At 46.0% G+C, this 22,427-nt stretch overlaps 2 protein-coding genes across 8 annotated transcripts in view; both read left to right on the top strand.

The window, feature by feature from the left end:
* CNR2 (cannabinoid receptor 2) overlaps positions 1-14,852 on the top strand; it is a 28,469-nt gene extending 13,617 nt beyond the window's left edge. For 3 of the 7 annotated variants that reach the window (XM_081817736.1, XM_081817739.1, XM_081817734.1), the window contains exon 2: positions 12,532-14,852. In XM_081817736.1, coding sequence (XP_081673862.1) covers positions 12,577-13,659 — 1,083 coding nt within the window. In that variant the 5' untranslated portion in view covers positions 12,532-12,576 and the 3' untranslated portion in view covers positions 13,660-14,852. Of the gene's footprint in view, positions 1-5,780; positions 5,997-6,202; positions 9,244-9,307; positions 9,586-12,531 lie in introns of those variants that run through there. The other 4 variants (XM_081817735.1, XM_081817733.1, XR_014144726.1 and 1 more) reach the window with 3 other exon arrangements.
* Positions 14,853-18,879: 4,027 nt separating this feature from the next.
* Positions 18,880-22,427, top strand: part of FUCA1 (alpha-L-fucosidase 1) — a 13,578-nt gene continuing 10,030 nt past the window's right edge. The window contains exons 1-2 of the mRNA XM_081817732.1: positions 18,880-19,322; positions 21,177-21,311. Of these exons, the coding sequence (XP_081673858.1) occupies positions 18,928-19,322; positions 21,177-21,311 (530 nt within the window). The 5' untranslated portion in view covers positions 18,880-18,927. The remainder of the gene's footprint in view (positions 19,323-21,176; positions 21,312-22,427) is intronic.

Below are 22,427 nucleotides of genomic sequence, written 5' to 3'. Positions count from 1 at the left end.
GCTCTCTCTCATTCTCTCTCTCTCAAATAAATAAATAAATAAATCTTTAAAAAAAAAGAATTTATCTTCACATATCATGCATATATTTTATTTTTTTATTTTTTATTATTTTTTAAAGATTTTATTTATTTATTTGAAGAGAGAGACACAGCGAGAGAGGGAACACAAGCAGGGGGAGTGGGAGAGGGAGAAGCAGGCTTCCCGCCGAGCAGGGAGCCCGATGTGGGGCTCGATCCCAGGACCCCGGGATCATGACCTGAGCTGAAGGCAGACGCTTAACGACTGAGCCACCCAGGAGCCCCATCATGCATATATTTTAAATGGTTTAAAATAAATGTGAGGGAAATTTTTGAACTGATACGCTTATTGAAAATAGTACATTTGACTTAAAATTGCTTCCTTCTTCACAGGCCATACAAAATCATGAAATGGCTCAACTAATTCCACTTGGGGTTTCTAACATGATATATTACTCTGAAGCAGTTCCTGAGTCAGAAGAGACTGGAGACATTCCAGTCCGACCCCCTCATTATATTTTATTTTACTCTTTCGTTTTGGGCATGATCCTCAGAGAGCGCAGCACATAGACAATAAACATAATGGTTAACATTTATTGAGGGTAGATTAAGTGTCAGCCAGGCACTGTGCTACTCATCTGCTACATGCCACCTTCCCCATTTACTCCTCACAACGGTGGAGGTACTTTCATTATACCCATTTTACAGATGAGGACGCTGAGGCTCAGGGAGGTGTGGCAATTGCCCAAGAGACCACGGATGCAGTAAGAGACAGAATCAGAACTCACAACTGTGATTTGAGGCTGCCTCTTAAACCTCTGTCTGTAAATTCCTCTTTTTTTTTTTTTTTTTTTTTTTTAGATTTTATTTATTTGAGAGAGAGAATGAGCAAGGGAGGGGTTGGGGGAGAGGTAGAAGCAGACTCTATGCTGAGCGCAGAGCCCGACACCAGATTTGATCCCAGGACTCCGAGATCACGACCTGAGCCGAAGTCAGACACTTAACCGACTGAACCACCCAGGCTCCCCTTCTTATTCTCAGGCGCCCCTTCTTATTCTCAGTTGATCCTTATCTGTTTACTACCTGTCTTTACGGAAGCAGGAGATGGAAATCCAGGTCTTCTTGCAAGTTAGTGTACCAAGGGAATCAGTACACTGGGTCGGATCCCAAATTCCAGGCCAGAAATGGTAACATGCTTTCCTCTTCACTGCCCCGGGCCCCAAAGCAAACAGATGCACAAGTGCACATTAATTCGCTCTATCACAAAGGGGTAGGGGGAGTGTGCATGAGCATCACCTCCCCAGATGTCTGACCCATCTCTGGCTTCTCCTCATCTCTCCATGGCCTGACTGCCCACACCAGGTTTAATTCATTCATCAGCCTGCATCCAGCTGTCCCTGTGACCTCTAGCTGCGAATTTGGGGTGATGTACCTTCTCTGAACCTGTTTGCTCAAGAAATGCTACCTGCCTCAGATAACAGTCACGAGCCCTCCCCCACTGTGCACACTGTCGAATATGATATGGGCATTATTAGCTCATTCTCTAAAAGGGAAGTTGCTGGAGTATAAGGTAGCTGAAAAAAGGAAGAAGATACTTGAAAACACTTACAAAACTGCCGTGTGGGGAGATTTCAGATTAGTTAGTTGATTACCAAGAATTAAAGAATGTAAAACAACAGGAAAGGAATGAGCAAGAGTGCTGGTTCCTGGGGCCCCCAGCAAGTTTCTTAAATCTTTGGACTGCAATTTCCTCATCTGTAAAATACAGAAAATAATAATGCCAGCTTTGCAGGGTTGTTTTGAGGTTTAAATGAGATAATGTGTGGAGAGCGCTAGTCCAGTGTCAAGCCTCATCATCATTATCCTCCGATCGTCTTTTCAGATAGCAGTGCTGGGGAGAGGGAGAGAAAGTGACTTCTCCATAGAACCAAAGGGTGCCAGAGCCAGGCTCAAACCCTGAGCATCCAGTTCCTAACTTGGGACCCTTTTCTTTCCACCACATCACACCCAAACACACTACAGTTCACTCGGGCACCCACACTACTGCTTAATTATTTTACATCATTATTTAATCAGCACTTCAAGAATTCGGGTAGTAATAATTTCCCCAGTCACAGATGAAGAAACTGAGGCTCAGAGAGTTTGAGTAACTTGCCCCCACGTCACACAGCCCACCCAAGGCAGGGCTGGGATGTGAAGCCAGCGAGGTTTCATTCCAAAGCCTTGGCCCTTAACCTTTGCTACAGTGGAAAGAGGCCTCAGGCGCCATTTGGCTTAATTCCTCCCAGGAGGGAGGCTGGAGATGATACAGACAGATGAGGAAGAAAGGTCCGGGGAGAATGAATGTCCAGACAGCAGGCGGTGGCCCCAAAGACTCCTGGGTGGGAGTGATGAACGGTGAGTGGACAGCAGACTTGGCATGGAATCTTCCAGCCCCACAGGACAGATTCATGAGGAGTGAGTTTCTTTGCCAACCACTAGACGTTTGAGAACGGCCTTAATGATGATCCTTTGTAGGGGCACCTGGGTGGCTCAGTCGTTAAGCATCTGCCTTCGGCTCAGGTCATAATCCCAGAGTCCTGGGATCGAGACCCATGTCGGGCTCCCTGCTCAGTGGGAAGCCTGCTTTTCCCTCTCCCACTCCCCCTGCTTGTGTTCCCTCTCTCACTGTGTCTCTATCAAATAAATAAATAAAATCTAAAAAAAAAAAAGATGATCCTTTGTGCCAATTCTATAAATTACAAATTCTTTCCTTAAAGGACTGGAGGTGGCCTATATTATGAATTAGGGCAATAGAAATAAAAGCAAAGCATTAGAAACCACTAAAAAAAAAAAAAAGAAATGAATCAGGAACCAACCTTAGTTCTGAGCTTCCTGGCAGCGGATGGAAAAGAAAACACAAAGTCTCTCTGAAGAAGCCTGCTTTTTTCCCAATGGACATTTGTTCATTCATTCATTCATTTATTCATTTATTCAATAAGTTGATTTTAAAATATCTAAGAGCCTACTTTATGCTAGGCCCTGTACTCAAATGCTGGAAATCCCAGGAAAAATGTATTAAAGAAATTGGTCTCGGGCACCTGGGTGGCTCAGATGGTTAAGCGTCTGCCTTCGGCTCAGGTCATGATCCCAGGGTCCTGGGATCGAGTCCGGCATCCAGCTCCCTGCTCAGCGGGGAGCCTGCTTCTCCCTCTGCCTCTCTCTCTCTCTCTGTCTCTTATGAATAAATAAATAAAATCTTTAAAAAAAAATAGGTCTTGGGGGCACCTGGGTGGCTCAGTCAGTTAAGAGTCTGCCTTTGGCTCAGGTCATGATCTCAGGGTCCTGGGATCGAGCCCTGCATCAGGCTCCCTGCTCAGCAGGGAGTCTGCTTCTCCCATTCTCTCTGCTGCTCCCCCTGCTTGTGTGCACTCTCTCTCTGTCAAATGAATACGTTTTTTAAAAATCTTAGGAAGGAAGGAAGGAAGGAAGGAAGGAAGGAAGGAAGGAAGGAAGGAAGGAAGGAGAAAGAAGAAAGAAAGGAAGGAAGAGAGAGAGGGAAAGAAAGAAAGAAAGAAAGAAAGAAAGAGAAAGAAAGAAAGAAAGAGAAAGAAAGAAAGAAAGAAAGAGAAAGAAAGAAAGAAAGAAAGAAAGAAAGAAAGAAAGAAAGAAAGAAAGAAAGAAAGAAAGAAAGAAAGAAAGAAAGAAAAGAAAAAAGAAATAAATCAGTCTGGGCGGCCCTTTGCATCTCTCCCCAGGACAATTTCCGTATTTTGCCTCGCATCAATAAACTTCTCCTGAGACTTATACCACAGGAGAGATTTTAGGTTCCTCCACCCACATGCTGTCCCCCTTCCCCTTGGATGACCACCATAGTTGTCTATTTACAAGGTCAAGAGTACAAGGTCAAGAGCCTGGACAGTTGCCAATCTTTCAGTTCACTTTCTGCTTTAGACCTGCTGTTTGTGGTTCCCACCTCTTTCCAGACATCTGGTTCCCTGGGTAAGCAGTGTTATGGTGAGAAGCTGATGGTGAGGCTCAGGATGAGAGGAACTGGGACCAATTGGCAATGTCTGTCATGGCTTGGGAACAGGGAGTGGTGGCTCAGAGGCCATCTAATTGTCTTGCTTCTTGGGGCTGACTTCCACCTCCGTAAGGGCTGCTTAGCTTAGCTTGGAACCCCTCATTAAAAGAACTTTGTTTCAGTGTGAGGGGGACTAGAATACAAAGATGTCATCACTCTCTGACCCAAATTCTACTCTCAAAACTAGAAGCTCACAGTCCAGGAAGCAAGATGAGACAAATATTATTGATACAAAGAATAGAAGGTAGGGGCACCTGGATGGCTCAGTCATTAAGCATCTGCCTTCGGCTCAGGTCATGATCCCAGAGTCCTGGGATCGAGCCCCACATCAGGATCCCTGCTCGGCAGGAAGCCTGCTTCTCCCTCTCCCACTCCCCCTGCTTGTGTTCCCTCTCTCACTGTGTCTCTCTCTGTCAAGTACATAAATAAAATCTTTAAAAAAACACACACACACAAAGAATAGAAGGTTGATGGTGATCCATGCAGCAGGACTCAATGAGTTTCATCCACCTGGATGGGTTGGGGGAAATCAGAGAAGGCTTCCTGGAGAAGGTGGCCTTAATATAGGACCTGAAAAAAAATAGATAAGATTTGGGCAAAGGACAATAGCCTATAGCCCAAAACTCCAGAGAATTTCCTTGCAACTTGCAGCCAAGTGCTATTAAGCATCAAGGGGAACTGCGAGAAGAAATGTGGAAGGAAGCCCCCATGATTCCCTTCCTTCAGCTGGACACAGCACCAAGAGCCCAGCCTGCTGGGAAGCAGGTCAAGAAGGTCATGCAGGTTAAACAGGCTTTTATTTTTATTTTTATTTTTTTTACAGTTTTGTTTATTTAAGTAATCTCTACACCTGATGTGGGGCTCAAACTCACCACCCCGAGATCAAGAGTCACTGCTGCTCCAACTGAGCCAGCCAGGCGCCTCCAAACAGGTTTTTGTGTTTGTGATGGCTTGGCCTTCATGGTGGTAAAATGTCAGGCGCCCACTACGGCATTCATTTTCACTTCACACTTTCAGTTCAGGTAGGAAAACCCCCCAGGGGCAACCCCCTACGCCCTCCCACCCCCCACGCCCTCACCTGAAGGTTCCCTTAACATGCCCTCAGCCTAAGTCAGGCTGCAGGCTGCAGGGCACCCGCCGAGCACAGACAGACATGCTGTCTGAGCGGACCGTGTCAGGTATTTCTGGGGCTTTGGCATTGTTCTTAGGTGGGGATGGCACTTGGTTGGTGGGTCGGTTCTCTTTTAATCATCCTTTTGTACTGAGCCAGGTCACAAAAAGGTTTTGTGTGCCCCGGTGCTTCCTACTATTTGGAACTCCCCTGACACAGGGATAAAAAATATGAACCCTCTCCCCTGACAAAGGCGCAGACGTAAAGTCTTTTGCACACCTGGGAAGGATGGAGACCCCATCACAGCTGACCCAGTGAAAAAGCCCTGGGAGAGGCCATCCGCCAATTGGTTTCTCCAAGGAGAATGGGACAGGTATTGTCCTTGTCATTTGGTATGTGAGAAAAGGGGCTCAGAAAGTTGAAGGGACTTGCCCAGAGTCACATGACCAGCCATGGCAGAGGGTGGAACTAAGTGCTCCTGCAGAGTCTCCCTCCGTGCTGGGTACTCAGATGCGTCCTTGCCCTGGAAGGAGGCCCATCTGAGGAGCCAGATACTCTGATTCCAGAAGGTATTTCTATCTGCCCACAGGGAAACCAGGCAGGGAGCTGGGTTTCCTGGTGCTCTGTGCATCCTGTTGCTGTCGGATGTTGTCTCGTTAGGCCCTCCATCCAAAGGCCTGCATTTCCTGCCCTTACCTAATTTGGACACCACCACAGGTCGGTGGCCACACCAGACCTGGGTGAAGCTCAACATGCCAGCAGCCACCACGCTGGCATCCCTCTTCTAGGCTGGACTCTGCGTGGGGTAAGCCATTCCCGGATAGGACGGGGCTGTTTTCTAAGGGAATTATGGAGAGAGGGGGAGTTTGGCTGGGGCAGCTGGGTGCAGGGAGGAAGCTTCCAGAAGTGGCAGGGTGGGGACATGGGAACTGAGAAAGCCTTGCACTGTCTGTCACTCATTCGTGACCAGGGCTGAGAACTAAACTGGCACTGTTTCCTGTCTCAGCTCAGGTATGACTTTGGCAACACTCAGCCATTGCTCTCTGTCTCAGGCCAACGCCCCTTCTCAGCTTCTGTGGGCAGGGTCACCTCTGCGCCTACAGAGCAAGGGTCTCGTCTTCTGATTTGGGGGATGTGAACTCTAGTTCCAGCTCCCCTGCTGTTTTGTTGGGTGACGTCAGGAGACTACATCCCCACCCCTGGACTGTTTTCTCGATGCTAAAATGATGGAGCTGAATTAGATGAGAGGTTTTCGATCTGCTCCTCAGACTGCCTGGAAGAGAAGGCATGGGTGATATGAACGCAGATTTTACCTGACTTAGGAATAGGGGTTCCATCGATTGTAAAAATTGTTCTGCTCTCTTAAAATTTTTAAAAACAGGGGCGCCTGGGTGGCTCAGTTGGTTAAGCGTCTGCCTTCGGTCAGGTCATGATCCCAGGGTCCTGGGATCGAGCCCCACATTGGGCTCCCTGCTCAGTGGGGAGTCTGCTTCTCCTTCTCCCTCTGCCATTCCCCCTGTTTGTGTGCTTGCTCTCTTGATCTCTCTCTCTCTCACTCTCTGTCAAATAAATAAATAAAATCTTTTTAAAAAAAATTAAATATACTGGATTATAATAAGGACTGCCATTTATCGAGCTCTTGGGATATGCCAGGCGTATTACTCTTAATAACCTCACACAGTAGGTGAATTATCCCCATTTGAAGATGCTCATAATAATAATAAGAAGCACTTACAGGTATTACATTAATTTACTTAAATCCTTACGAAACCCATCCTACAGATGAGAAATGGGAAACCCGAAGCATTTGGTATCTTGAGCAAGGCCACCAGGTTGGAATTTCAAGCTACAGGATGTGCTGCCCTCCCCCTTACACTCTTACTTGGGGTCCACTCCATTTGAGGCAGCCTCTTTCCATCCAAATGGGGTTCATTCATTAGGGAGTTTTTGAGCACCTACTATGTGTAGGCATTGCACAAGGCACTGAAGACCCAGGAATAATGAAGGCCCAGTCTCTGACCTTGACAAGCTGTGGGGCCTTTGCCAAGTGGTTTAACGTCTCCGAGCCTGCTTTATCTGTGAAATAACAATACCCGTAATTTTTATTTTATTTTATTTTATTTTTTAGATTTTATTTATTTAGAGAGAGAGAGAGAGAGCACAGCCGGGGTGGGGAGGGGTGGAGAGAGAGAATCTTAAGTAGATTCTGCACTGAGCATAAAGCCTGCCCTGGAGCTAGAACCCAGGATCCCGAGATCATGACCTGAGCCTAAGTCAAGAATCCGCTGCTTAACCAACTGAACCCCGCAGGCGCCCCTTATTTTATTAAGTGAGCTCTACACCCAGTGCGGGGTTGGAACTTTCAACCCTGAGATCAAGAGTCACATGCTGTATTGACTGAGCCAACCAGGCGCCCCAATACCCATAATTTTTATATTATAAAGTTGTATGGATTACATTAAATTGTGGCTGTGGACATTATTTTGTAGAATTTAAAGTCCATACAAATGTTGGTTAGTTCCATTATTAATCTGGTTGGAGAAAAGCCTAGTGCGGAACTGGTTACAAACTAAGCACGGTAGGGCGGGGAGCTTCCTGAGTGACGGGGCATCGGGAAGGCTTCACGGATTGAAAGATGAGACCAGACGGAAGTTCAAGAAGGAACGTCTGCCAGAGAAAGGAAGCCTGGGGCGAAGGTGCAAGCAAAAGGGCAAGAAAGTAGCACTATCTGGGAAATGGCGGAGCATCCGGTGGAGCAGGGGAGCTGGGCGGGGCTTCCGGCAGGGGCAACTGAGCCGCATGCGCCGCCCTGGCTGTCCACGCCCAGTGCACCATGTTGGCGTGGGCGGGCGCTGACCCTGGAAGGCACAACGGGAGACACCTGTCATTTACAATTTCCTAGTCACCACATTATGAATGAATGAATAAATAAATAAATGGAATAAGAGAATGAAATGAACACTCTTGTAGCCGTCTCTTCGGTCACACGTGTCAGGGTCCCTCGGGAGCACATTCCCAGGAGTGGAGCTGATGCATCCAAGGGCGGAGGCACGTGGACCACACCAGATTTTGCTGAACTGCTCTCCAGAGTGGTTATGCCAACTTACCCCCTCCCCGGGCAGCGCTGAAAGTCCTCGTTGGTCCGCGCCTTCTCCAACACTCTATCATCAGGTTAAGTTTTTTTACCAATCTGATGGGAGTGAAACTTGCATTTCTGTGGTTGCTACTGAGGTTAGACATCTTTTCAAAGGATCATCGACCATTTCTTTTTCATGCCGTTATTATTCTTCTGTGTGGGTTCTCTTTTTTTCTTCAGAAATGTAATGGAGGTTTGCCTGTTTCATTATTTTTTCAAAAAACTGGCTTCAGTCTTTCCTGTTTTTTCTAGTCTTCATTGCTTTCCTATGTCATTAATTTCTGGTCTTATTATTTCTGTCTTCTTCCTTCTTTGTGTTTACACTGTTGTTCTTTTTCTAATTTTGTGATGTTTAGCACATTCGTCTTTTTTCTTTTCTAATATGAGCACAAAGGGCTATACATTTCCTTTTTGGTGCTGCTCAGATATATCCCACAGATTTTAATGTTACAATTCTAAGTATTTCCTAATTCCCTTTAGGATTCTTTGACCCAAGAATTATTCAGGAGTGTGTTTTTAAAGCTTTGTACTTATGAAGTTTGTTATATTGTTTAAGTTCCTGATATTTTTAACAAATTTGCACTGTGGTCAGAGAACATGGTTTGTATGTTACAGATTATTTTAAATTTATTGAAATCTACTTTTCACCCAAGACTTAGTCAGTTTTGATAAATGTCCACATTTGGTTGAAAACAGTGTGTATTCTCCAATTATTGGGTGCTGAGTTCCATATATGACTATTTAACCCAGGTTGTTAATTGCATGTTCAGATCTTATACACTCTATTAATTAGTATGTTGTCTGCCTAATCTATCAGCTTCTGAGAAAAAAATGCTAGAATCAGTCACTATTCAATTTCATTTCACTTCAAGTCCAAAATTCTTTATTGAGTACCTATTATGTATCAGATACTATTCTTTTTTTTTTTAAATATTGATGTCCCTTTATTTATTTATTTTAAGATTTTATTTATTTATTTGACAGAGAGAGACACAGCGAGAGAGGGAACACAAGCAAGGGGAATCGGAGAGGGAGAAGCAGGCCTCCCGCTGAGCAGGGAGCCCGATGCGGGGCTCGATCCCAGGACCCCGGGATCATGACCTGAGCCGAGGGCAGACGCTTAACGACTGAGCCACCCAGGCGCCCCTCAGATACTATTCTAAGACCTTATATCAGAGGACAAAATAGTTCCTTGACCTCACGGAACTTAAATTCTAGTAGAATATACAGACAACAAACAATAAAACATAATAAATAGGTAAGTTACATAGGGTAAAGTATATGTCAGAAGGTAATAAGTGATATGGGGGGAAAAACATAGAGCAGAGTGAGGGAGACCAGAAGAGCAGGAGGATGGGGTGAGTTACTGTATTAAAGTGGTAGGAAAGATGTCATTGAAAAAGTAAAACTTGAGCCAAGACTTGGAAAAGGTGAGAGCCTGAGTCAAGTATATATCTAGGAAAAGAGTGCTCAGGCAGTGGGAACAGCCAGTGCAAAGGCCCTGTGGCAGGGGGTTGGACCCATCAGGCAGCCAATGTGGCTAAAGCTGGCTGACCAAGGAAAGCATGATATTAAGGAGATCAGAGAGGTGATAGGGCCAGGACACATAAAGCCTTCTAGGCCACTCTAAGTACCTTGTTTGGCTTTTACACTGAATGAAATGGGCCCTACACACGGTTTCGGACAGAGGAGTATTTTAAAGGAATCAGTCTAGCTGTTGTGTTGAAATTAGACTAAAGATGGGTCTGGTTAAAAGCAGGGAGCCCGGTTAGTAAACTATCAAAGTCAACCAGGTAAGAGATGATGCTTGATTTTTAAAAGCCTAAGGTAGTCTAAATAAAGCTTCATCTCCATCTCTTTCTTGGCTTATGTTACTGTTTACTGTCATTCACAATTTCACTTCCATTTTGTTTTTATACCCTCTGAAAGAGTCATTAGCATTATTATTATTGCTTTATATAGACATCTGTTTTTACTTACTCACACATTTAGAAACTTATTTGTTCACAATTCCTTCTTGCCTTTCTGTTCTTCCCTCTATGAAGAATTTCCTTCTGCTGACGGCATACCCTTTAGATGTTCCTTCAGTAAAGGTCTGTTCGTCGACAACTCTACTTGTATTTCTTTAGTCTGAGTTATAGTTTAGTCCCATTCCCCCGCCTTTCTTCTGGCTTCTGTTGTTGATGTTGGAAAATGTGGTTTTAAGTTTCATTATGATTCATTTGCTGGTATTGTGTCCTTTCCCTCTGATTGCTTTTAATTTTTTTCTTTTTGTCATTGGTGTTCTGAAGTTTTATTATGATATATGTGAATGTGGAATTAGTTTGTTTTTAAAATTCTGCTTGTAGGGGCGCCTGGGTGGCTCAGTTGGTTAAGTGTCTGCCTTTGACTCAGGTCATGATCCTGGGGTCATGGGATCAAGCCCTGTGTCAAGCTCCTTGCTCAGCAGGGAGCCTGTTTCTCCCTCTCTCTCTGCCCCTCTCCTCTGCTTATGTTCTCTCTCTTTCAAGTAAATAAATAAAATCTTTTAAAAAAATAAAATAAAATAAAATTCTGCTTGTAGTTCACTGTGATTTCTGAATCTAAGGAAAATTCTGGACAATTCTCCACTCTCAGCGACCCCCTTTATGGCCTCCCCAATGCCCACACCCACTTCTATTTTTCCCTTCTGAAACTCCAGTTAGATATATTTTAGGACTTTTCATTCAATCCTTTTTTTTTTTAAAGATTTTATTTATTTATTTGAGAGAGAGAGAATGAGAGAGAGCACATGAGAGGGGGGAGGGTCAGAGGGAGAAGCAGACTCCCTGCCGAGCAGGGAGCCCAATGCGGGACTCGATCCAGGAACTCCAGGATCATGACCTGAGCTGAAGGCAGTCGCTTAACCAACTGAGCCACCCAGGCGCCCCTTTTCATTCAATCCTTAACCTCTCTTTTATCTGTCCCATCTCTTTGTCTTTTTGTGCTGCATTTTAAGAAATCTCTTCAGATCTTCCTTCTGGATCAATGCTTTCCAACTAATCTGTTCTGTTCTTTCACCTACATTTAAGAGTTCTTTTTTCAAAGACTTTTTTTTCACTTCTAGAAATTCTACTTGATTCTTTTTCAAATCTGCCTAGACAGTCTCCCATTATGTACTCATGGTTTTGATTCCTTATTGTTTAATTATATTAAACATATTCCCAAGAATGACATGAAGTCCTTGAAAGTCTCATTCTACTGTCTGACATTTCTGTGAACTCTTGTTCACATGTCCTTTTTTTTTTTAAAGATATTATTTATTTATTTGAGAGAGAGAATGAGATAGAGAGAGCATGAGGGGTGGAGGGTCAGAGGGAGAAGCAGACTCCCCGCTGAGCAGGGGATCGACCCCGATGCGGGACTCGATCCGGGGACTCCAGGATCATGACCTGAGCCGAAGGCAGTCGCTTAACCAACTGAGCCACCCAGGCGCCCTTGTTCACATGTCCTTATACATTTTGTTATTTTGCATTGAGAGCTCAAATTCCATGGGCCGCTTCATGTGGGAAACTTGTGTGACCTGGCTAGAAAGTATATTCCTCTGGAGAAATTTCAAGTTTGCTTTCTAATAGTATCTAATGATGTCCCATACAATATTTGGGTGCTCTGGTTTGGTGTTTCTCAATATTTAGAACATACTTATTAAAAAAAAAAGATTAGTTATCTGACATTCAGATTTATCTGGATTCTTATATTTTATCTGTCAATGCTGCTGGTGTGAAGCCAAAGTCTTGTCTTTGTTGTTAAAACTTCAGCATCTTACTTATCAAGATGGGCACACAAAACAAAACAGAACAGAATACCAATGGAAAAATCCCCTCCATCTCATCATTCTGGCTTCCATTTTTTTCCTGGTTTTGATTTCCTCTTGGTTTTTGGCCCTTGGGTTTTCTCTTACTTTCAAAGGGAAGTCTCAGGATTGGTCTTTTTGGAAACAAAAGACTAAAAACCGCACAGGCCACTTCTGCTTCTTGAATTCCCACATACCTCTCCTAAGGCAACCAGAAAGATCTAGTGACCCAGTGGAATGGAAAGAGGGCAAAATATAAAGGAACAAAATATAAACTGCTATTTCAGCATATGATTCATCTACACAGGTGAAGGGTTTGTCTAGAGCTATTGATTGTGTGAAGTCATTATTGCGCTAATTGAAAAAGACTCCTTTCTTCTCATTGTACTACAGCAAAGCCTTCTTGGCAAGCTCAACAGGAGCCAAGGGACCCACCCCATGGAGAGACGCTGGGTGATGGAGGCAGCCAATGGCTGCAAGGATGGCTTGGACTTCAACCCCATGAAAGAGTACATGGTCCTGAACAATTCCCAAAGGATAGCTGTTGCTGTGCTGTGTACCTCCCTTGCCCTGCTAAGTGCCCTGGAGAATCTGGCTGTGCTCTACCTGATCCTGTTCTCCCACCGGCTCCGCAGGAAGCCCTCATACCTGTTCATTAGCAGCTTGGCTGTGGCTGACTTCCTGGCCAGTGTGATCTTTGCTTGCAACTTTGTGAATTTCCACGTCTTCCATGGCATGGATTCCAAGGCTGTCTTCCTGCTGAAGATTGGCAGTGTGACCATGACCTTCACAGCCTCTGTAGGCAGTCTACTGCTGACCGCCATTGACCGCTACCTCTGTCTGTGCTACCCACCTACATACAAAGCCCTACTCACCCGGGGGAGGGCACTGGCAACTCTGGGGATCATGTGGGTCCTCTCAGCATTGGTCTCCTACCTGCCCCTTATGGGATGGACTTGCTGTCCTAGTCCCTGCTCTGAGCTTTTCCCCCTGATCCCCAATGACTATCTCCTGGGCTGGCTCCTGTTCATTGCCTTCCTCTTCTCTGGCATCATCTACACTTATGGGCATGTCCTCTGGAAGGCCCATCAGCATGTAGCCAGCTTGGCTGAACACCAGGACAGGCAGGTGCCAGGAATGGCACGAATGAGGCTTGATGTGAGGTTGGCCAAGACCCTGGGGGTGGTGCTGGCTGTGCTTCTCATATGCTGGCTCCCGGCACTGGCCCTCATGGTCTACAGCCTGACCACCACCCTAAGCGACCAGGTCAAGAAGGTCTTCGCCTTCTTCTCCTTGCTCTGCCTTGTCAACTCCATGGTCAACCCCATCATCTATGCCCTGCGGAGTGGGGAGATCCGCTCCTCTGCCCATCACTGGCTGGCCCACTGGAGGAAACATCTGAGAAGACTCGGACTTGAAGGAAACAAAGAAGTCCCAAGGTCCTCAGTCACTGAGACAGAGGCTGATGTGAAAATCACCCCATGGCCAGATTCCAGAGGACTAAACTTTTCTGAATGCTGATGAGTCCTCTTTCACAGTTTTAAACAAACTGAGTCAGAACCATTTTGCTCCCTGGAGGAGAGAGAGCAGCCTTGATCCTATTGTCTTATTTGAGCCAGGCCCCAGGGCTTGGACACTTACCCCTTTTCACTGATGACTGATGGCAATGACCCTGGCAGGTAGCCTGGCCGTGCCTATTTGCACGCAGACTGTTGGATAGCTAGGCCCTGTGAGGAGTGGTGCTCAAGCGAGAGGCTTGAGCAGGCTCAGTGCACGTTTGGGTTAGGAGAACCTCCCCAACAAGATGGCTTAGTGCTTGCATCCTCCAGAGACCACAGGAGCCAGATGGAGCCTTCAGGCTCAGCAATGAGAGACTCAGAGGAAATCTGAGATGAATGGATTATTTTCCTGGCATCTCAAGATATCAGATGGGATGGCTGGCCAACCCCGTTCTTGCTTGATTGTTGGGATCTCCTTGGCTCTAAGGCAATGAAAGACCCCATTTTCTGGTCACCTTTTCCTACTGAGGATCAAAAACTTTGATACAATAAGGATCAAGAGTGTTGATCCACTTCTTTCACAGCTAATTGACAAGCCTCTAGTTCAGGGAATCTTGTTATTAGGGCAATGGCCCCACTTGACATTCTGATAATCTCCATTCACAGCCGCGGTGACCTCCTAGGTTCCTGGGGAATACAGGGGAGGCTGGGACTGGTTGAGACACAGAATTTTCAGAGAATTTTGTGGACCCTCTGAAGTCCTTCCACTGGAAGCAGGCAATGGCCCAGTCTAACTCCAAGAAAAAGGAAGACATTCACTAAGATTTCATAAACCCCCAAATTGTTCCCAGTTGCCCCTCAGTTCAGCTCCTTTGTCTCTTCCACACCCATATAACAAAAAATAAACAGAGCAAGTGGGAGGAGGGGGAAATTCCCTTACTACGTGCCAGGCATGGGACTGACATCCCACAGTCCATTATCTCCAGCAAGAACATAGCCCCATGCTTTTGAAGATTCCAGGACATCCATATTTTACTTATCAGGGAAGGTAGGTTCCTACCAAAGCAGCTTACTTAAAACAATAGGCTAGAGAAATTGTTGGTGCAGAGGATAACAGGAATTCTAATGAAATTTGTGGGACCATAGACAGAATAAAAGGAAAGATATTGATTAAACAGGAATATTAAAAATATTCACTTACTATTTACAAGACAAGGTGTCCACTATTTATTCACTAATGCACCCCTCTCATAAATACGTGCCAGGCTTTGTGCTAGGTCCTGGTTGTGCAGCCATAAACAAGACTCTGCCCCTGTCTAATGGGGCTTACATTCTACATTCAGGTGGGAAGACAGCCACTAAAGAAGATAATTCCTGGTGGTACAATGAAGGAAATCATCAAGGTCATGTGATAGGGATTCACTGAGGCAACTTTAGGTAGGGTACCTACTATGTGCTCTGGTCGTAAATGCCACAGCTGGCTTTTATAGAATCTTTACTATGTGCCACACACTGGGATAAGTGCTTTCAAATGAAGTATTTTACTTAGTCTCCACAATAACCTGACCACAAGGGTCCTGGTACCCTCATTTTATGGATAAGGAAACATTTAAGAGGCAAAATCACTTGTCTGAGATCACACTGCCGATATGTACCCAAAGCTGGGGTTTCCACAGCCTGCCGCCTTTACCATTAACCTCCTGGCCTAGTTCAGCCAAATGCTGCTTGATTAGGAATAATACTTGATTTCTATAACATCAGATTGCTGCAATCTTAACTCACCATTATTTCTCAACCTACTTCATTTTATGTCCTGCTCAGTTGGTGGAACATGCCACTCTTGATCTCAGGGTTGTGAGTTCAAGCCCCACGTTGGGTGGAGAGATTACTTAAAAATAGAAATCTTTAAAAAAACATTTTTCCACCAAGTGGCCTAAAACAACAGAAACTTATTCTTTCATGGAAGCTTCCGGAAGCTAGAAGTCCAAAATCAAGGCATGACCAGGGGCATGCTCCCTGCAAAGGTTCAAGGAGAGTATCCTTCTTTGCTTCTTCCAACTTTTGGCAGCTCCTGAAGTTCTTTGGCTTGTGGCAAGATAACTCCAATCTCTACCTCCATCTTCATAGGACACTCCTCTCCCCACCTTATCTCTTGGTGTCCTTTTTTAAGGATGTCAATCATTGGATTAAGGCACATTCTAATCCAGTATGACCTCATCCTAATTTAACAAATTACATCTATAAAGACTATTTCCAAATAAGGAAACATTCACTGGTTCTGAGTGTACATGAAATTTGAGGGGGACATTATTCAACTCAGTACAGCCCCCCAAGGACAAAGTCAACTACTCAATTACAGCCCATATCATGGACTGTGTTAAGTGGCAGTCACTTGCTAGTCTTTCCCCATGAGATGAGCTCCACGTTCTTCTCTTGGTCCCCAGTGCTCCTTGACAATCCAGCATAGAGCCTTTTTTTTCTTCAAAATTTTTATTTAAATTCTAGTTAGTTAGCAGATAGTGTAATATTGTTTTCAGGAGTAGAATTTAGTGATTCATCACTTACATGTAACACCCAGTGTTCAACATGACAAGCGCCTTCCTTAATACCCACCACCCTTTTAGCCCATCCCCCACCCACATCCCTCCATCAGCCCTCAGTTTGTTCTCTTTTGTTAAGAGTCTCTTATGGTTTGCTTCCCTCTCACTTTTTTTTCCCCTTCCCATATGTTCATCTGTTTTGTTTCCTAAATTCCACATATGAGTGAAATCATACCGTATTTGTCTTTCTCTGACTGAATTATTTTGCTTAGCATAATACACCCTAGCTCCATCCATGTCATTGCAAATGGCAAGATTTCATTCTTTTTGATGATTGAGTAATATTTCATTATATATATCCCACATCTTTATCCATTCATCAGTCGATGGACACTTGGGCTTTTTCCATAATTTGGCTATTGTTGATAATAGCATAGAGTCTTTTTTTAATATTTTTTTTAAAGATTTTATTTATTTATTCATGAGAGACAGAGAGAGAGAGAGAGGCAGAGGGAGAAGCAGGCTCCCAAGGAGCAGGGAGCCTGATGTGGGACTCGATCCCAGGACCCTGGGATCATGACCAGAGCCGAAGGCAGACGTTTAACCATCTGAGCCACCCAGGCGCCCCTAATATTTTATTTATTTTTGCGACAGAGAGAGAGAGAGCATGAGCAGGGGAGAGAGGGGTGGGGAGGGGCAAAGGGAGAGCAGACTCCCCACTGAGCAGGGAGCCTGATGCAGGACTCAATCCCAGGACTCTGGGATCATGACCTGAGCCCAAGGCAGACGCTTAACTGACTGAGCCACCCAGGTGCCCAACAGCATAGAGTCTTAAGAGAACGGGTCAATATCTGTGGAATCAAACTGCTCCCGAAAAGCATTTTGGAATATCAAAATTTATTTTAATCCAGATACCTATATTTTTGTAAGGCAAAGACATGGCATGAGTTTTTAAGGTAAATTTGTGATTCCTTAAAGTTTGGGCATACCCTTCTTTATTCATTGGTGGGGTCTTTTTTTCCTTTTCTCAAAGAAAATGCCCAAGTGCCTGGCATATATCCATACTCAGTAAATATTTAATGTTTAATGAATAAAACTAGAGTTTAAAAATCATTGAATTAAATGCACTTCCACACTTCCTCTATTTCTCTTTTCACATTCACACTCCATTTCTGCTCTAAATAGAGAACTAGTTTATGGAGGAGAGCAAGCAGAGAAAGGGGACCCTGGCTGTGACAGAGAGCTGCCCTCATTGTTCAGATGAGGGAACGGACCCAGACAGTGGACAAGACTTGCCCAAGAAGCCCCAACAAGGTGGTATCCAGGGCTAGACATGCGTGTTTCCCAATTTCCAGCTTTGTCCACTCTGTTGTCATGTCTCTCATCTGTCCCTGCAGATTTACATGTTGGTTATGAGGATAAGGAGAAGTGAAGGTCACGGTGTCCCATTTTATCTTCCCCATGATGAGTTCTCTAACATCAAAGACCATTAGTCAGTCTGATCGCTAGAAGGTGTGTGCAAACAAAATGGGTTTTGTTTTGTTTTGTTTTTTTGAGGTATCCCTGCTCACTGCTCTGGGCACTATTTCAACATAATCTTGGGGAGAAATAAACACCGAAAATAAAATATCTGTTCGATGAGCAACAGCTACTGTGTTTCCTTATCACTCCTAAAATGAGGAAGTGCTTGGTTCTGTCAACACAGGGCCCAACAACCTCCGAGGGTGCAAGAGGGAAGGGCTTGTTGAGAGGCACAGATTGCACACCAGGATCCTTGGATTCTGGTCCCAACCCTGCTCAAACTAGCAGTGTGATCTTGGGCGCCTCCAATCCCCTCTGTGGGTCTCAGTTTCCTCCTCCGCAAAATGGGAAGAGTAGGGAAGGGGATAGTGTCGAGGATCGCCAAAGTCCCTTCAGAGACTCTGACATGCTGCAGTTCTCTCGCTGATAGGTGAGGACTGGCTGTGCCAGGTGGAGTCATTAGACCTTCCCCACCTGATGACCTCACTTCCTGTTTGAGCACAGAGCGTGTACAAATTGTAGAGGAACCGGTGACCTCCCTGCCAGAGAAGGTTGACACGGGCACTCCTTGGGCCTGGGGCTCTCGATTTTCTCACCCTGCTACTATAAATACGTTCTTTTGTGGCAGTCTGTGCATGGGTCTTATTTTCCCAATTAGACATTAAGCTCTTTGTATTGCCTCAGAATTCCCAAAGCAAGCTCAGTAAATATTAGACAGGCAAAATGATCACAGAGGCTCTTCCTCATTCAGTGCCCACCTTTCTCCCTCCGCTCCCCTGGTAATACCTCCTTCCCCCATCCCTCCTCCCCGTTATTTCTGCCAGGACTGTCACAATGCCTTTCCATCTGGTATTCCTGCCTCCCGGCTTGCTCTTCTATACTACAGTTCAAGATGTCCCCTATGGCTCCCAATAGCAAAATGGACTACTCCCAGCTCTCGGCACGCACTGGGCCTTTCACACCCCCACGACTGAACCCCGCTGTGAGGTCTCTTCCCCAGTGTTCGTTCATCCCTCCGCGGAGCGCGGTCAACGACGCTTTGTGTTTTTCTCCCTTTGAGCGCCAGGGGGCGCTGCAGGAACGGCCGACCCGGAGGGGAAGACCGTCGCCAAGCAGCCTGGGTTGACACGCCCCCTTTCCCTTCCGAGCCAATCACTAGTGAGAGTGGGCGGAACCGCGCGGCCTATACCTGCGCGTTAAGAGGTGGCGGTGGAGGCTCGGAGGCAGCGATGCGGACCTCCGACATGAAGTCGAGGGCGGTGGGTCCCGGGCGGCGGCTGCTGCTGCTGCTGCTGCTGGTGCTCCGAGCGGCGTACGTGCGCGGGGCCCCGCGTCCGCGCCGCTACACCCCGGACTGGCGGAGTCTGGACGCCCGGCCGCTCCCGGACTGGTTCGACAAGGCCAAGTTCGGGGTGTTCGTTCACTGGGGCGTGTTCTCGGTGCCGGCCTGGGGCAGCGAGTGGTTCTGGTGGCACTGGAAGGGCGAGGGGCTGCCGCAGTACGAGCAGTTCATGAGCGACAACTACCCGCCCGGCTTCAGCTACGCCGACTTCGGGCCGCAGTTCACGGCGCGCTTCTTCCACCCGGAAGCCTGGGCCGACCTTTTCCAGGCGGCCGGGGCCAAGTGAGTGTCGCCGCGGGGACCGGCGGAGCCCCCCTTCCCGGCTCGGCCTGACGTTAGGCAGGTGGGAACCGAGTGGGGGCGGAGTGGGGGAGACGAGCCGGCTCGCCCGGGGTCGCTCAGCTGCCGGTCTGACTTCGGGTGCCCGCGGGTCCTGTGATTTGCCTCCCGAAGGATGCAGAACTGAATGTGGCACGACTGATCACGCGAAGGAGGCGCGTCTGCTTGAGGGTTAGAAAACAGTAAAGGTTTTCAGGGAGGTCGTGGGCTGGAAAGCCCTCGGTGTCTACGCCTGTATATCGAGACGGTCGAGCTGTGTGATACCTAATGTCCCTTCCAGGTCATCAAGACAATCAGGATTCCAGAATTTTCATCCACTGGTCTGGCGTTTTGTCACCTTCCTGCAGCCTCCTTCCATGGTGATACAAAGGGGTTGTATTAGTTCCTTTCAGCTTTAACGTCTCCCAGAGGAAAAGGGAGGGAAAGAAAGTGCGCAGTATATTTGGACAACAGGACCGATTCTCACTCACCTGCTCTTCTCAATGCCTTGCACACAGAGAGTGCCCAAGAGATGTTTGAACTATTTTGAGAGCTGTCTAAGCTTGCGTGCGGAGGATTCAGAGAAGAAAGTGTGGCGTGGCGTGCTGAAGTGGGGAAGGGAGAGTCTGTTGAAGGCTGGGGCCAATCCGGAAGGACTAATCCTCGAGGGCAGTATGTTGTCCGATGTGAGATGTGAAGTCGGAGAATGGTTGCCCCCAGCTTCTAGAAGAGTTAGCTTGGCGGCCAGGAGGGAAGCGGGTTGGAGGAGGGTAAGAACGGAGGCAAGGAGGTTTTCCAGCTCCTGGCTTAGAGCGGTCTTCCACCCTTACCTTATCTCCTCAGTCACCTCCTGGGTTTTAGTTTCCCTTGGACAAGTTTTCTTGTACTAAAGAAAATTTACAGCTGATGTTTAGTGTTTGCCGATAAATGAATGGGAATATAAGACTCAAATAAACACAGGTGGTGGTCACTGTCTAATAGGAGCCTTAGAGATCCCTAATTTACAAATTAAAAAAAAAATTGAAATCTGGGAGACCTTTGTCCAGGCCCCTTATTTTGTGGCCCAGGTGACAAGCCCAGATAGAGGAAGGGAACTAATGTCCTATGTCCAAATCTCATGACTCCAAGGCAAAGGTTCCTTTCACCATACCAGGGGTTTGCAAACTGGCCAGAGAGATAGGTCCTCTGCCTGTTTCTGTAAATTCCATGAGATGAGAACGATTTTTACATTTTAAAAAGGGTTAAAAAAGAAAAAGAATATGCCACAGAGAGGAATGGAGCCCACAAAGGCTGAAATACTAACAGGCCCTTAAAGTTTTGGAGCTCCCCACACCAGCCAGTGATTAAATTATCATGTGCAGGCATCATGGGGTTTTCTGCCATATGAGCAAATGAAATGTTGAGTGTTATTTCAACACTGCACTTTTCTCTCCAGCTCTTTTGGTCTTTTGTCACCTCTGTAAATGAGAGGCAGTTCATATGACCTTTTGTTTTACTTTTCTATCATCTGCTATTTCCAGAACGAGAGAGCTCAGGTGCACTTCTTTTCCCTTACTCCTTCCTTCCCTCTGGGCCTCCTCCTTGGCTGGGGACTAAGGACTCTGGCTTCCTTAAGTTTGCTTCCATTTCTGGAACAGTACCCACGGGGAGATGTGACTGTAGCGACTCCTTGGGTATCACCAACACAGTCACGCATGCAAGTACATTTCCTGTGGTCAAGTTCTCCCAACCTTTTTTAAAACCTCAGGCATGCTGGGTAAGCTCATGCTTCTGGCCCACCACCTGCTTCCTTTGCTCATGTAGTTCTGCTGTCCACAGGTATGTAGTCCTAACGACAAAGCACCACGAAGGCTTCACAAACTGGCCAAGCCCTGTATCTTGGAACTGGAACTCTAAGGATGTGGGTCCCCATCGTGATTTGGTGGGTGAGTTGGGAAAAGCCCTCCGGAAGAGGTAAGTATCTACAGATGGTTACTCTTGTCATCTCTTTTGATCTATCATTCCTCTGTGCTCTCGTGTGTTTTCTAAGTTTGCATGTAGTGAGTAAACCTGAAGGTTTCTGGCCTTTGCATTAGCAGTGTTTGATGCTCGGCACTTTTCATGTGACCGAAGGTGGTATCATCAGGAAGTTCATGGCCCTGTTTAGGTGAGGGATGCCCAGTGTAGACCACAGTGCCTCATATGCATTCTGTGAAGGATTCTTTCTGGAAGGCCTTCCAACCCAAGGCCTTTTCCAGTGTCTGATGAAGGACTGGCTCTGTCATCTTTGTGTCCCCCTCAGCTGTCAACATGCAGCTTTGTGGGTATTCAGAGAAAGTTTGGATGAATCCTAGGTCAAGAGGGAACTGACAAAGGCGGCAGTTAAGGGAGCCAGAAAGTGAGGTAAGGAGCAGCTTGGTTGATTCTAATTGATGCTCCCTAATGTTTGCCACTTAATAAGAAGTAACTTCCCGAGATCAAATAGCTTGGACGTGGCAAAGGTGGGATTTGAACCCAGTTATTCTGGTTTGGGACCTTACAGTTCTGGGTATGATTACCTATAGAGAGGAAAAGTGGTATTTGTACTTTACCCCATCTCAGCTTTATTGTGATTTGGTAAACTTGATGCCCTATTTAAGGAGTAGGCCAGCTACCTGTTTGTATAAATAAAGTTTGATTGGAACACAGTTACACCCACTTATTTATGTGTTGTGTCTGTGGCTGCTTTCAAGTTACAATTTCAGAGTTGGAATAGAGACCGCAAGGCTTGCAAAGACTAAAATGCTATGTGGCCCATAAAGAAAGCATCTGCTGACTCTGGTCACCTGGTCAATATTCAGTTTCCCAGTGCTGTGCACAAAGTCCTGCAAAGCAAAAACAGTCCTGCTATAAAAGTCAGATGTTGATTAGACTGGACTTTATGATCCTTGATTTTTACCTTCTTTGTATCTATTTAGTCCCCGAGTCATATGATGAAATATCTAACTCTAATTCTTTCTGTCTTATCTGTGCTGTTGCAATGTTATCCTTACTTCTCACTGCAGGGTGGCGTTTCTGTGACACTCACCATTCATAACTCCAAACAAGTTT

The sequence above is a fragment of the Leptonychotes weddellii genome, chromosome 4, assembly GCF_054177405.1.
Source record: "Leptonychotes weddellii isolate Sample4059 chromosome 4, ASM5417740v2, whole genome shotgun sequence".
Classification (NCBI taxonomy): Eukaryota; Metazoa; Chordata; class Mammalia; order Carnivora; family Phocidae; genus Leptonychotes; species Leptonychotes weddellii.
The sequence above is the reverse complement of the archived record's forward strand: the minus strand, read 5'-3'. Positions and strand labels throughout refer to the sequence as shown.